We start from the raw sequence: 13,773 nt of genomic DNA, 5'->3' as shown, positions 1-13,773 counted from the left end.
ATATATTGAGTATGGTGATCAGATCATGATAGGAATAAACATAACAGTTTAAATAATGTACCAGTAAGGCCTTCTTGCGGACCACCATGAGAATTTCGGACCCCCCCCCCCCCCGGCTACATGCCTAGATTGAATCAAGGAAGCCACGGCTCTCCATCTGCAAGAACTGAGCAGAGCTCATGTTGACTATAAATCCCAGTAACTAGAACTCCCAAATGTCAAGGTCTATTTCCCCCAAGCTCCATCTGTGTTCCTAGTTGGGCATATGGAATATTCGTGCCAAGTTTGGTCCAGATCCATCATTGTTTGAGTCCACAGTGCTCTCTGGATGTAGGTGAACTACAACTCCCAAACCCAAGGTCAATGCCCACCAACCTCTTCTAATGTTTTCTGCTGGTCATGGGAGTCCTGTGTGCCATCATTGGTGGAGTTCAGAATGCTCTTTGATTGTAGGTGAACTATAAATCCCAGCAACTACAACTCCCAAATGACAAAATCAATTTTTTGAGTGAAGAACATACATTGGGTTGTTAGGTGTGATGTGTCCAAGTTTGGTGTCAATTCGCCCAGTGGTTTTTGATTTATGTTAATCCCACAAACGAACATTACATTTTTATTTATATAGATAGAAGATTATTGATTTTCCTGGCTGTCAGTGTACCATTGTAATAGATGTGTCACTTTTCAGGTCATGGCCCATTTCAATCCTCCTGCGAGATTGCCCCTCCCACTTGCCCACCTCCACCTTCCTGGACCCTGGCGCTGGGAAAGAGGCAGGCAGTTGCGGGGACAGTCAGCCGAAGGCGTGGGCGGGGAGTAACGGATCGGAGGGATGGAAGCAAGGCAAGGAGGAGGAGCCTCAGGTGGCCTCGCCCGGTGGGCGGCCAGGTGATCCCTGGGCGCTACAAAACGCAGCGCGCCAAGCAGCATCCCCGTCCCTTGCAGCGCCAGCGCCTGGGAAAAGGACAGCCCTCGCCAGGTAAGGAAAAGCAGAGGAGCCTGGAAAGATCCTCAAGCCTGTTGCTGAGAAAGGCAGCGGGATATTGCCTGGGAAGGCTGATCAGAACAGGGAGGAAGGTGCATCTGCTCTGTAGAGCCAAGGCAGTTTGACATCACTTTGCCTTCTGTGACTCAAGGATATGGAACCCTGGGAATTGTGAGTTGACCAGGCACTAATGACACTTTTTGGCAGAGGAGACTAGGGCCCTTCCACACAGCCCTATATCCCAGAATATCAAGGCAGACAATCCCACATTATCTGAGTGTTGACTCAGATGACCCAGTTCATTGTGGGATCTTCTTCCTTGATATTCTGGGTTGCAGGGCTGTGTGGAAGGGCCCTGAGTCCACACTCAGATAATGTGGGGTTTTCTACCTTGATATTCTGGGATATAGGGCTGGGTGGAAGGGCCCTAAAGCGCTCGTCAAGCTAGGATTCTATCTCACTGAGCCATTGCAGTTCAAGTGGTGTCAAACTGCATTAATTCTGCAGTGTAGATCAGAGGTCCTCAAACTTTTTAAACCGAGGGCCAGGTCACAGTCCCTCAAACTGTTGGAGGGCCGGATTATAATCTGAAAAAATCATGAATGAATTCCTATGCGCACTGCACATATCTTATTTGTAGTGCGAAAAAAACCTTTAAAACAATACAATAATTAAAATGAAGAACAATTTTAACAAATATAAACTTATTAGTATTTCAATGGGAAGCATGGGTCTGCTTTTGGCTGATGAGATAGGATTGTTGTTGTGTGCATTGGGTTAGGCATTGACTTCTCAGGTCCCTTCTCCACAGCTGAATAAAATCCCACATTTTCTGCTTTGAACTGGATCATATGGCAATGTGGACTCAGATCATCCAGTTCAAAGCAGATAATGAGGATTACCTGCCTTGAGATTCTGGGTTATATGACAATGTAGAAAGGCCCTCACTTACAGTCTTTGGAGCAATGGGAAAGAAATCCCCTTGCAACTTTCCCATATGTGACCTGTTATAGACAAAATGAAAAAAAATCTTTGAAAAGCACAATTAGTTTTATTGGTTTATAATGAGAGTCTGAAAGATTGGGCGAGGGGCTCATGAAGTTACATGTGACATTTTGAACTGTGTTTTGTTTGAAGGGCACATCAATCTAGGGACCCTTCCAGACAGGCCCTATATCCCAGGATCCAATCCCATGTTTTCTGTTTATCTGATTATCTGGCAGTGCGGACTCATATAATCCAGGTTAAAGAAGAAAACCTGGGATCAGATCCTGGATATAGGGCCTGTCTGGAAGGGCCCTAGATTTAGTCCTAAATGTAGTAGAGTAGATGCTTCTCAACAAAAGTTAAAGGTGAATAATGCATATTAGGACTTGTGAGGTTGATCTAGAGGTGCATGCCAATCTCTGAAGATTTATTTTGGTCAGTCCCCAGTTTATGGCACAATTGTTTGCATAACTGCTTCAGAGTAAGTTTCCATTAAATTCAATGTCTAGATATAGGGTTTTATTTATTTCGTATCAAAAGCATTGCATAAATTAGTATAGAAACTGATAAAAATAGAAGGAGCACAAGCGGCTAAATATCTTTTGACCAAAAATGAGCAACAGTAACAATATAGGGTGACAGCAGAAATTATAGCCAGAGGTCATTGTGGGTTTAAGAAATAAGAATCCCTTATACTCCGTTGCAGACTATAAAATAAGATTTGGAAGTACATTCAAAGAGGAAGAATAAAGTGCAAATAAGCTCAAGGTTAACTTTTTATACCCAGGAATCCCCTATGAAGTTCAAAATGCACATAGGACTATCATCTAACACTACATATGACTTCTACAGGCATAAAACTATATGTGGGTTATAAATGTAATTTCCTAATTGATTCTATCATAAAAACATGGGGAAAGTGTATTAAACTGCAAAAACTTTGTTTTTGCGGGATATCCTGCAGCACGTTTTGCTATAATTTTTCAGTGAATATCTCAGAGTCTCAACCAATCCGACATAGTTTGTGGCGGACACAAAAACAAAGTTTCTGGATTATAATAATGACTTTCAAAGTAAGTATTTCACAATTCAAACTTTTAAACCAGAAACAATTTTTTTTTCCAAATTTTGTTACATAGTGCAATATATTATGCAAGCGTAGTTTCGAAAAAGGCCAAGCTGCCTGCCTTTGTGTTTTGTTAGTAAACACGGCAATATTTATACATCATTTATAAATTATACTGATCTGTATATTTAATACCCAAGAGTTGGTTTCCTTGTAGAAAGAGTAGTGTCAGACACGACCTTCAGAGATCATGGCTCTCTTCCATTTCACCCAAAGTCACAACACATAGCAATATATATTGGTAGCACAGCTCCTAATTCAGTTACAAACTAGCCATCCCCTGCCACACGTTGCTGTGGCCCAGTCTGGTGATCTAGAAAATAAAGTAATGAGAAAATGTTGGTTTCTAATATATGTAATTTCTTCATGCTTGTGGGTAAACAGTATTTCTTGTTGTCCCTTTGTCAGTGTTGATGTAGAGATTGTTTGGTTTGCCTGCTTTGAAACACGCAACATATAATTGTCCTTCTTTAGCGATCCTTTTCAAATCTATGATACTATATCTGTGTGTGTGAATCATATCTATCTATCTATCTATCCATATGGCTGGATGGCTCTTTGTCAGGAGGGCTTTGATTACATTTTCTTGCCCTGGTGAAGGGAGTTGGACTGGATGGCCTTAAGTATGAGGGTTCTGTGTGGGAAGTTTGCCCCAATTTTGTCATTGGTGGGCTTCAGAATGCTCTTTGATTGTAGGTGAACTATACATCCCAGTAACTGCAACTCCCAAATGTCAAGGTCTATTTCCCCCAAAGTCCATTGGTGTTAATATTTGGGTATATGGAATATTTGTGCCAAGTTTGGTCCAGACCCATCATCGTTTGAGTCCACAGTGCTCTCTGGATGTAGGTGAACTACAACTCCAAAATACAAGGTCAGAACCCACCAAACTCTTCTAGTGTTTTCTGTTGGTCATAGGAGTTCTGTGTGCCAAGTTAGGCTCAATTCCATCATTGGTGGAGTTCAGAATGCTCTTTGATTGTAGGTGAACTATAAATCCCAGCTACAACTCCCAAATGAAAAAAAAAACACATTATTTTGAGTGATGATCACTCCTTGCATTATTAGGTGTCCCATGTCCAAATTTGGTGTCAATTCGTCCAGTGGTCTTGGAGTTATGTTAATCCCACAGACGAACATTGCATTTTTATTTATATAGATGAAAGTCAGGAAGGTTCACTATCATACTTTGGTGCCTTGGTTCCACACAGCCATATAACCCAGAATATCAAGGCAGAAAATCCCACAATATCTGGTTTGAACTGAGTTATCTGAGTCCACACTGCTATAAATCCCAGTTCAAAGTAGATAATGTGGGATTTTATTCAGCTATTGGTTTGTGTGTGTGTGTGTGTGTGTGTTTTGAGAAACTGCAAGTCACTTCTGGTGTGAGAGAACTGGCCGTCTGCAAGGATATTGCCCTGGGGATGCCCGGATGTTTTGATGTTTTACCATCGTTGTGGGAGGCTTCTCTCATATCCCCGCATGGGGAGCTGGTGCTGACAGAGGGAGCTCACCTGCGCTCTCCCCGGATTTGAACCTCTGTTGGTCTTTAGTCCTGCTGGCATAAGGGTTTAACCCATTGTGCCACCGGGGACTCCTATTCACCTGTGTGGAAGGGGCCTAGGAGATTGGTTAATATTATTCTACTTGTCAAGGCTTATTATAGTAGTATTAACACACAAGCATCCTGGTAGCACTTTTGGGGTGCTCCTGCTTAGTAAAAAGAATGAACTCACTTTACCTGCCATAACTTCTTGTTATTTGTACCCGACTTTTTTGCTCCAAAAAGTAGTTGCATTACAGCCAGTGCAACTGCTTTTGGGGCGACCGGTAACATCTTGGGTTATTCCTTTTGCAAACGTGGTGACTTGCTCCAGGCATCCATGACCTTGTGACCACAAACTCCTCCCCGCAGGCCAGATGAAACAACCCACAGCAGAGGAACAAGCCACTACGACAGCCTTACAGTGACATTCAGGGGAAGGTGACATTTCCTTCATCGTTCACATTGAAAGGTGATTTAATTCTTTCTCAAACTACAAATCTTCCTAATATTTTGAGACATGTAAGGGTTGTTAGTGCCCTAATCTAATTGTACGTTATTCTCCCTCTTCCACTTTTTTTTCTTTTTTAGACTGCAGTGACTTCTGAGCGAAGGGGGACTCGTAGCATCATGTCTGAATTCTGGTTAATTTCGGCACCTGGAGACAAGGCAAACATGGTGGCCTGGGACAGGATGAACACGGTGACATCCAAAGCCAACCTGTCCACCAACAGCAAGTTCATCATCCCTGACCTCAAGGTAAAGATGTGGTAAAAGCTGAGAAGAGAACAAAACCAGAACAGCAACAGCACAGAGAGTAGGGTTGTGTTGTTATGGTTCCGCTCCCATCACCTTTCTACATTGTCTATACCTGTACTGCACTGTTAAAATGGCTGCAGAAAGGGTCAATGAAATGACTGGGATGCCGTGCCATTGGGGTGAAAGGAAATTCCTGTTTTGTGTGACTACACTATGGATTAATTGTCAATAGAGAAAATGGGATTATTACCCTGATTTCCTCCGGATTTGCTACCTGTTGGAAGCCTTATTTTGTAATCAAACATCTGTTCTGTAATAAAAATTACCCTATGAGAACCCCTGCGAGGGAAAGATGTCCTAATTAACCAATGTGAGCATTATGAAAGACTGTTCTTCTTGCTTCTTCCTTTCTGAATATATTAAGCCATCAGCTTGCCAGAGGAATTTAGAAGGCATTGCTCAAATAATTTGGACATTTTACTCATCATGTACAAAACAGCCCCCATATTCATAGACTCTAGAGCAGGCATGGACAAACTTGGTCCATTTGGGTGTTTTGGACTTCCTAACAGCTGGAACAGTGGGAGTTGAAGTCCAAAACACCAGGCAGCCCAAGTTTGCCCATGCCTGCTCTAGAGGATACATTCCTAAACTTACAATGGAAACAGAAAATTATAGATAATAGTGAACCTGGCTGAAATGAACTGGTAGTTACCATAGAGTCAAATTGGAGGACCTATAAAATTCATCGAAGATTATCTAGGAATTTGCCAAGTCCTTTTATTATCCTAGAATAATTTGGAGGGCCTAGAAAATTCCTAGAAAGGACATAATTTGTGGGATGTAGGCAGATGAATTATCGGGTACTGATACCTTGGATATGAGGGTCATGCTGTAATTCAGTGGTTCTCAACCTGTGGGTCCCCAGATGTTTTGGCCTTCAACTCCCAGAAATCCCAACAGCTGGTAAACTGGCTGGGAGTTCTGAGAGTTGTAGGCCAAAACACCTGGGGATCCACATGTTAAGAACCACTGCTGTAATTGATTCCAGGAAAGTTTTCTCCTAATGAGACATGTATACAATTGTCTCCTGCCCAATTCTTTCCAAGTGAGTGACAGAGTGACTTATGTCTGACCAGGCATGTACAGGATGGAGCTTGTGTAGACATCTTGCAGCATGATATGCATTATACAGCCCTCCTGATGTTAAGGAAATGCATCTCCTGTACCCCTTAACTAACACAGTAAGGCAGTGGTTCTCAACCTGTAGGTCCCCAGGTGTTTTGGCCTACAACTCCCAGAAATCCCAGCCAGTTTACCACAGGTTGAAAACCACTGCAATAAGGAATACTGGGAGTTGGTATTCTGGGGTGCTATACCATTCCCAGCCCATCTCTCAGGGTCCTTCCGCACAACTATATAACCCAGAATATCAAGGCAAAATAATCACAATATCTGTTTTGAACTGGATTATCTGAGTCCACACTGCCATATATTCAAGTTCAAAGCAGATTTAGTGGGATTTTATACAGCTGTATCGAAGGGGCCTCACTTTAACCCTATGCATGTTTCCTTAGAAGTAAGTCTTGGTCACTTCATTGGAACTTACCCCCAAGTAAGTTTGTGTAACAGACTTCCCTATCTAGGTATCCTATAGACATTTTGATCTATAACTCTCAGACAGCATGACCAATAGACAGAAATAATGGGAAGTGAAGTCCAGATACATAAGGTTGATGAAGGGCAGTTACACTCTTAGTTGATTTAAATTCTGGCATAAATTGAGGCATAATTTGAGTTTATTCAGCTTTGGGACACATCTGTTTACTCAGTTTTAAATGAAAACTTGTATTTTTTGAAATGCCCAAATATATTCTAATGACTAAACCTTTTCTTTGAAGGAGCATTTCAATTTCCTTATTCAGTATGCAGATATCTCAGTTAATATTAATATGGGATTTTCCTGCTAGTTTCTAGCTTTTTTTTGTCTGAGCATATATCTTGTTAACCATCTCACTTACAGTAAAACACAATGGTATTGTAAGCATGTGACTATGACAGAAGAGATGTGTCATGTGTTAAAACCAACTTCTCTGTTTGTATCGGGAAGCTGTAGCAATATTAAGAACAGAAGTGACCAATAGATTTGGCACGTCTAGCTATCATGTTTAATTAGTTTTAGGAGGAGGCATAGCAGTGGTTAAGGATGAGAGTTTTAGTCTTCTTCCCATTGACATTGGCAGCAAGCCTTGTACAGGTTGAACATCCTTCATCTAGAAATCTGAAATGTTTCAAAGTCTGAAATTTTCCCTAGTAGTCACTGAGATACTGAAACTTTTTCCTTTCTGATGGTTAAATGCACACTAACTTTGTTCTATGCACAACATGATTTTAAAATATTGTGTTTAAAATTGCCTTTTGGCTATGTCCATAAGAGATATACAAAATAGAAATGAATTTCATATTTCCCGTCTCCAAGAGATCTCATGTTTTATGTATAAGCAAATATAGGTATTCCAAAATCCAACAAAATCTGAAATCTGAAATACTTCTGGTCCCAAACATTTCAAATAAGGGATCCTCAACTGGTATTGACTATAGTAGTTCAAGGTTGTATATAATAGTATTCATATCTTGAGCAACTAAGAGCCCTTCCACAGCCATATAACCCATATCAAGGGAGAAAATTCCTCAATATCTGCTTTGAACTGGGTTATCTGAGTCCACACTGCCATCTATCCCAGTTCAAAGCAGATAATGTGAGGTTTTATTCATTTGTGGAAGGGGCTTAAGTTAAAGAGGAATGAAAAAACCAGAGAACTTCACAACTTCTCATAATCATAAGACAAAAACACACAATCTTTCCTTACTTAGAATAGACACTGCCTAGGATACATTGCAGTCATTTTCCATTCAAGGAAAAAGTCCTCTTGTGTTTTCAATTAATGTATTTCCAAATTAGATAACATGCTTCTCAAGCCTGTTCATTTATGTCCGGCAGCTGACTTGCTCCTGCTGAGTATGCTTGTGCTTCTTTCTGTCTGCAGGTGGGAACTCTGGATGCTCTGGTTGGCCTCTCAGATGAGCTGGGGAAACTCGATGCCTTTGCTGAAAGGTAAAATAGGTTTTATTTACTACACACAAACATCAAGTGGGTGTTGTTTTTACAGGACACAGTGTTCCTGGATTAACCCAACTCTGACTTGTTTAAGCTCATCCATAGAATTTGGCCAGGATGGGTTGGTCTGACTCCATTCTGCATAAAGAAGGGTTGCCCTTAATAAGGTCAAAGCCTTTCCTACCTAATTTGACAACAATAGTAGAACTCTTAAGAATCTGCATTCACACTGGAGGTAGGCAGGCAAATCCTTGTGTAACAGCATTGTACTATGCATCCTATACATATTGTACTAAATCACCCTGAGTCCCCTTGAGGAGATAGGGAGGGATACAAATAAAGATTATTATTATTATTATTATTATTATTATTATTATTTTATCATCATCATCATTATCATTATTACTATTACTATTATTGTGTTATCGAAGGCTTTCGTGGCTGGAATCACTAGGTTGCTGTGAGTTTTCTGGGCTGTATGGCCATGTTCCAGAAGCGTTCTCTCCTGAGGTTTCACCCACATCTATGACAGACACCCTTAAATGTTGTGAGATTTGTTAGAAACTACCCAAGTGAGGTTTATATATCTGTGGAATGTCCAGAGTGGGAGAAAGATTGTGACTGTTGCAATTGGCCACCTTGATTAACATTTAATGGCCTTGTAGCTTCAAAGCCTGTCTGATTGCTGCCTTCTGCTGCCACTTTGTTTCTAAAAGGCAGTGATTTCTGCAAAGAGTTTTCCGGGCTGCATGGCTATGTTCCAGGAGCATTCTCTCCTGACGTTTCACCTACATCTATGGCAAGCATCCTCAGAGGTTGTGAGGTATATTGGAAACTAGGCAAGCAAGGTTTATATATCTGTGGAATGTCCAGGGTGGGAGAAAGAACTCTTGTCTGCGTGAGTCAAATGTGAATGTTGCAATTGGCCACCTTGATTAACATTTAATGGCCTTATAGCTTCAAAACCTGTTTGATTGCTGCCTGGGGGTATCCTTTGTTAGGAGATTTGTTGATGTCCCTTGTTGGGATATTGCACAGATACATAAACCTCACTTGCCTAGTTTCCAACAGACCTCTCAACCTCTGAAGATGCCTGCCATAGATGTGGGTGAAACGTCAGGAGAGAATGCTTCTGGAACATGGCCATAAAGCCCAGAAAACTCACAGCTACCGATGATGATGATGATGATTGTTGTTGTTGTTTACTATTTTTACTGTGTTCTTCATTGTGTTGTTGTAAACTGAGATTTGTCCACACAGAATAACTGAGGCAGGAAGGAGTTTAGTGTGTTGCACAAATGTGAAAGGTCCCCGGTGATTGCAGCAAGAATCCAAAGGATAAATACCTCTGTGTTGACATGGTTCACTAGAAAAGACAACAGTGATTAGAAAGGTGGAAGACAGCAGGAAAAGAGGAAGACCACATACCAAATGAATAGATGCAATCAAGGGCTGGGCAGGGCTATTGATGATAGGGTTTGGAGGTGTCTCATTCATGGGGCCACCGTAAGTCGACTCAATGGCAGTTACCAACATGTCCTTCATCCCCCCAACTGTTTTATAGACGGGGATGTCAGTCTGCAGCTCTTCTTCCCCCGAAAAGTCTTATCTAAAGGGTTTCTTCTTGTGACCCTACTTTAATTGTAGGAATAGGTTTTCTGTCAGCCCAGTGTCCTCTTATCTTATTATCAGGTGCCATTGTTACAACCTTATTATGTCAGCCAGAACTCTGTGAACTGGGGAACTGCTGTCAGAGGATGTTGTAATGGCCTTTGCCCCTTAGCTGTTGTTGTCTCCCAGAGTGCTATGGACTCATGGAAGTTGTAGTTTTATGAGGTCTCTATCTTTCACTGGGGAGCTCCTGGAAGCGCAGCTGAGCTGCTGAACTTGCCGACTGAAAGGTCGGTAGTTTGAATCCGGGGAGTGGAGTGAGCTCCCACTGTCAGCCCCAGCTTCAGCCAACCTAGCAGTTCAAAAACATGCAAATGTGAGTAGATCAATAGATACCGCTTCTGCGGGAAGGTTAACGGCACTCCATGCAGTCATGCTGGCCACATGACCTTGGAGGCGTCTACGGACAAAGCCGGCTGTTCGACTCATGACCTTGGAGGCGTCTACAGACAAAGCCGGCTGTTCGACTTAGAAATGGAGGTGAGCACCACCTCCCAGAGTTGGACTCGACTAGACTTAATGTCAAGGGAAATCTTCACCTTTACTTAATTTCCTCTGTCAAATAGTGCAGGTGCCTCACCATTCTGCAGATTCCAGGATTCTATCACACTGAGCTGTGTCATTTAAGGTGGTGTTAAATGGGACGAATAGTAGATGCATGCTGAGACTCCATTCCTGACAGGCTCGTAGCCGGGGGGGGGGGGGGGGGCTTGAAGGGCTTCAGCCCCCCCAAAATTCTCAGGGTGGTCCGCGAGAAGGCCTTACTGCTACATTATTTAGACTGTTATGTTTATTCATATCATGATCTGATCACCATGCTCAAAATATCCCATATGCATTGGGGTATTGGGATAATGATACAAAAGGTTTGCTAGGGTAGATCCTGACCCCTCCCCCTGAAAATCAAACCCAGCCCCACCTGAATCGAACCCCCCCCCCCCCCGGGAATAAAAATCCTGGCTACGGGTCTGATTCCTGAGTTGGTTTCTTGGGAGTGATTCCATCTCCCTTGTTTCTAAGTAAGAGTTTTCTTATACAGAAACAAACTGTGAGACTGTGAGAAGTGATGATGAGAACGGAACAGGCTGTTATCATCACTGTGTGGTAAAATATAACAAAAGCCAAACCTTACATAAAATGGATATTTTTGTCAGCTAGCCAAAAACACAGAGAATATATCATGCAAGCTTTCAAAGTATTGTAAAGAAGGTCCCAAAAGATATAGCAAATGGTCAGGCAAGAGAGTCTGCTGATAAAGGTTTTTGCAAGAAGATTTAATATCATAGACCTCCTAAACTCAGAGATTGGGCTGTGGGGCTGTGCTAAGCATGTGCATTTGGTGCTCCTGGGAAAGGGGGCTCTTGGTGGAGCTGTTATTAGATCAACACATGCGAGGTGTGCTGGTAAACCTAGCTAGGCAGCAGAAACCTGTCTGCGCTGCTTCTGGGCAGGACAGCAAGAGTTTGCAGGGTCTATTGTTTCCGTGTACTTTTATTACTTATTTACACAGAGAGACAGAGTATTTTTCCATGTCACTGTGAAGGAGGATGTGGCCTTCTGATGCTTCCTACCCATTTGTTTTTGATATGTCTCCTGTTCCTTTTGTGACCCTATTTTAAAATTGCCCGGTGACAAGTAGTAGATTAAACAACTGGGTCAGGGAATCAAGTTGTGACATTCTGTGTATGTGTATGCTCTCAAATTGCTTGCCAGTCTATGGCACTCCCATTAATTTCAAAGAGTTTTCTCAGGCAAGATATACTTAGGCCCCTTTTACACTGCCCTATGATCCACATTATCAATCTGATAATCCACATTGTTTTCAACTGGATTATATGAATCTACACTGCCATACAATCCAGTTCAAGGCACGTAATCTGGATTTTATATGGTAGAGTGGAAGGGGACTTAGATATGGCTTTGCCACTTCCTTCCTCTGAAATGTAGTCTTAAACATCTAGTATTGATTGGCAGTCTCCCATCCAAATACTAACAAAAACTGAGCCTGTTTAACTTCTAAGATCAGGCAGAATATGGTGCCTTTAGGATTTTCAGGTCCTTGTGTAACAGTACCATCCCCCAAATTCCACAACTAGAATTACACAAGCCAACAAAATCAAAAATTTAGTAATAATCAGAAATGAGAGCAGCACAGTTTAAATCAATTTTATGCTGATTTTAAATATGTCTTTCTTTTTTTCCATCACGACAACTTTTTAAAATATGATGACTACTGTAAAGCCTGCACATTTCACATCATATTTGTGAAACACAAGCCAACAAGTATTTTTCATCAGATATAATTTTAGGTCATTCTTATGGAGCTTTTCATGCTGAATTCAGATCTGTGTTTATTTTTTTCTCTATTGCATTTAGTTTTTGTGATGAGGCTTATCAAATAAGTAACGCACTGATATAAATTAGGTTCTATTGATATCAGTGCGTAAATACATTAATTATTTGATTAGTCTTGTCGCAAAAACTACACGTGATAGAGAAAGAATAAACACAGGTCTGAATTCAGTGCAAAAAAACTCTATATCTGATGAAAAATACTTTTTATGGTATTATTACTGTGATGATGTTGGTGGAGTGGATCTGCACATTCTAGTTCAAAAAAGTACCTATTCCATGCACTCTTCAAAACTCTTCCATCTCTCCCACTTCTAAAGAGCCAGGTATGGCATCAGCCTCCAGCAACACACAATAAATTCCATAGTTCAGACACTCATGAAAATCCCCCTAACCATATCTTCAGAGGGAATCCATACTGTGCGATCCATATTGACAAACCAGTTCTAACAGTTGTCATTAGAAGCAGATGTTTTGTAAAGCTAATGGGTCTTCATTGACTATTCAAGACCAAACTACCCCTAAGCCCCACCCTGGACATTCCTAGCTTCCAGCAGACTTTACAACTTCTGAGGATGCCTGCCATAGATGTGGGCGAAACGTCAGGGGAGAATGCTTCAGGAACATGGCCATGCAGCCCGGAAAACTCACAGCAACCCAGTGATTCCAGCCATGAAAGCTTTCAACAACACATATCCCTAAAGTAGTTTGAACTGTAACAAGGACATTTTATAACAACATTATGTTGTTAGAAAATCCATATATCCCTCCCAGATTGCAACTCAGAAGGAATGGGGAAACCTGAATAATCAGGCTCACACTTGGCATCTCAAAAAAGCATTGGTTTGTGCTTTGTGGTATTTTGTTGTAAGTCTTCTCATGATTTTCTCATTCATTTTGATGTTTTTTAAATCTTTCTGTCCTTCTACTAAGTGTAATAAAGAAAATAGCCCAGTACATTGGAGAAGTTCTGGAAGATTCGAAAGATAAAGTTCAGGAGAACTTACTGGCAAACGGAGGTATGTCAAACAAACAGAACTTGGATATTCTTGATGTGCTATTTGCGTTTTTAGTCATGTCATTTTCACTCAAATTTCCAACAGAAAGCAGAGGAAATGAACACATTCATAAGTCTGGAAACTGAACAGCTCATCCACTTTTAGATAATAATGATCCCAAGTACTCAGTTTGTATCATATGGGCAAATATGTGCCATTCTTAGTAGATTT

At 41.3% G+C, this 13,773-nt stretch overlaps 1 protein-coding gene across 3 annotated transcripts in view; it reads left to right on the top strand.

The window, feature by feature from the left end:
* Window positions 1–793: 793 nt before the first annotated feature.
* Window positions 794–13,773, top strand: part of ATP6V1C2 (ATPase H+ transporting V1 subunit C2) — a 30,688-nt gene continuing 17,708 nt past the window's right edge. For 2 of the 3 annotated variants that reach the window (XM_060787766.2, XM_067468570.1), the window contains exons 1-5: window positions 794–979; window positions 4,979–5,116; window positions 5,236–5,403; window positions 8,451–8,518; window positions 13,478–13,563. In XM_060787766.2, the coding sequence (XP_060643749.1) occupies window positions 5,275–5,403; window positions 8,451–8,518; window positions 13,478–13,563 (283 nt within the window). In that variant the 5' untranslated portion in view covers window positions 794–979; window positions 4,979–5,116; window positions 5,236–5,274. The remainder of the gene's footprint in view (window positions 980–4,978; window positions 5,117–5,235; window positions 5,404–8,450; window positions 8,519–13,477; window positions 13,564–13,773) is intronic. The other variant, XM_060787777.2, reaches the window with a different exon arrangement.

The sequence above is a fragment of the Anolis sagrei genome, chromosome 1 (genome assembly GCF_037176765.1).
Source record: "Anolis sagrei isolate rAnoSag1 chromosome 1, rAnoSag1.mat, whole genome shotgun sequence".
NCBI classification, from domain to species: domain Eukaryota; kingdom Metazoa; phylum Chordata; class Lepidosauria; order Squamata; family Dactyloidae; genus Anolis; species Anolis sagrei.
Note: the sequence above shows the minus strand (reverse complement) of the source record. Positions and strands in the feature narration are given on the sequence as shown.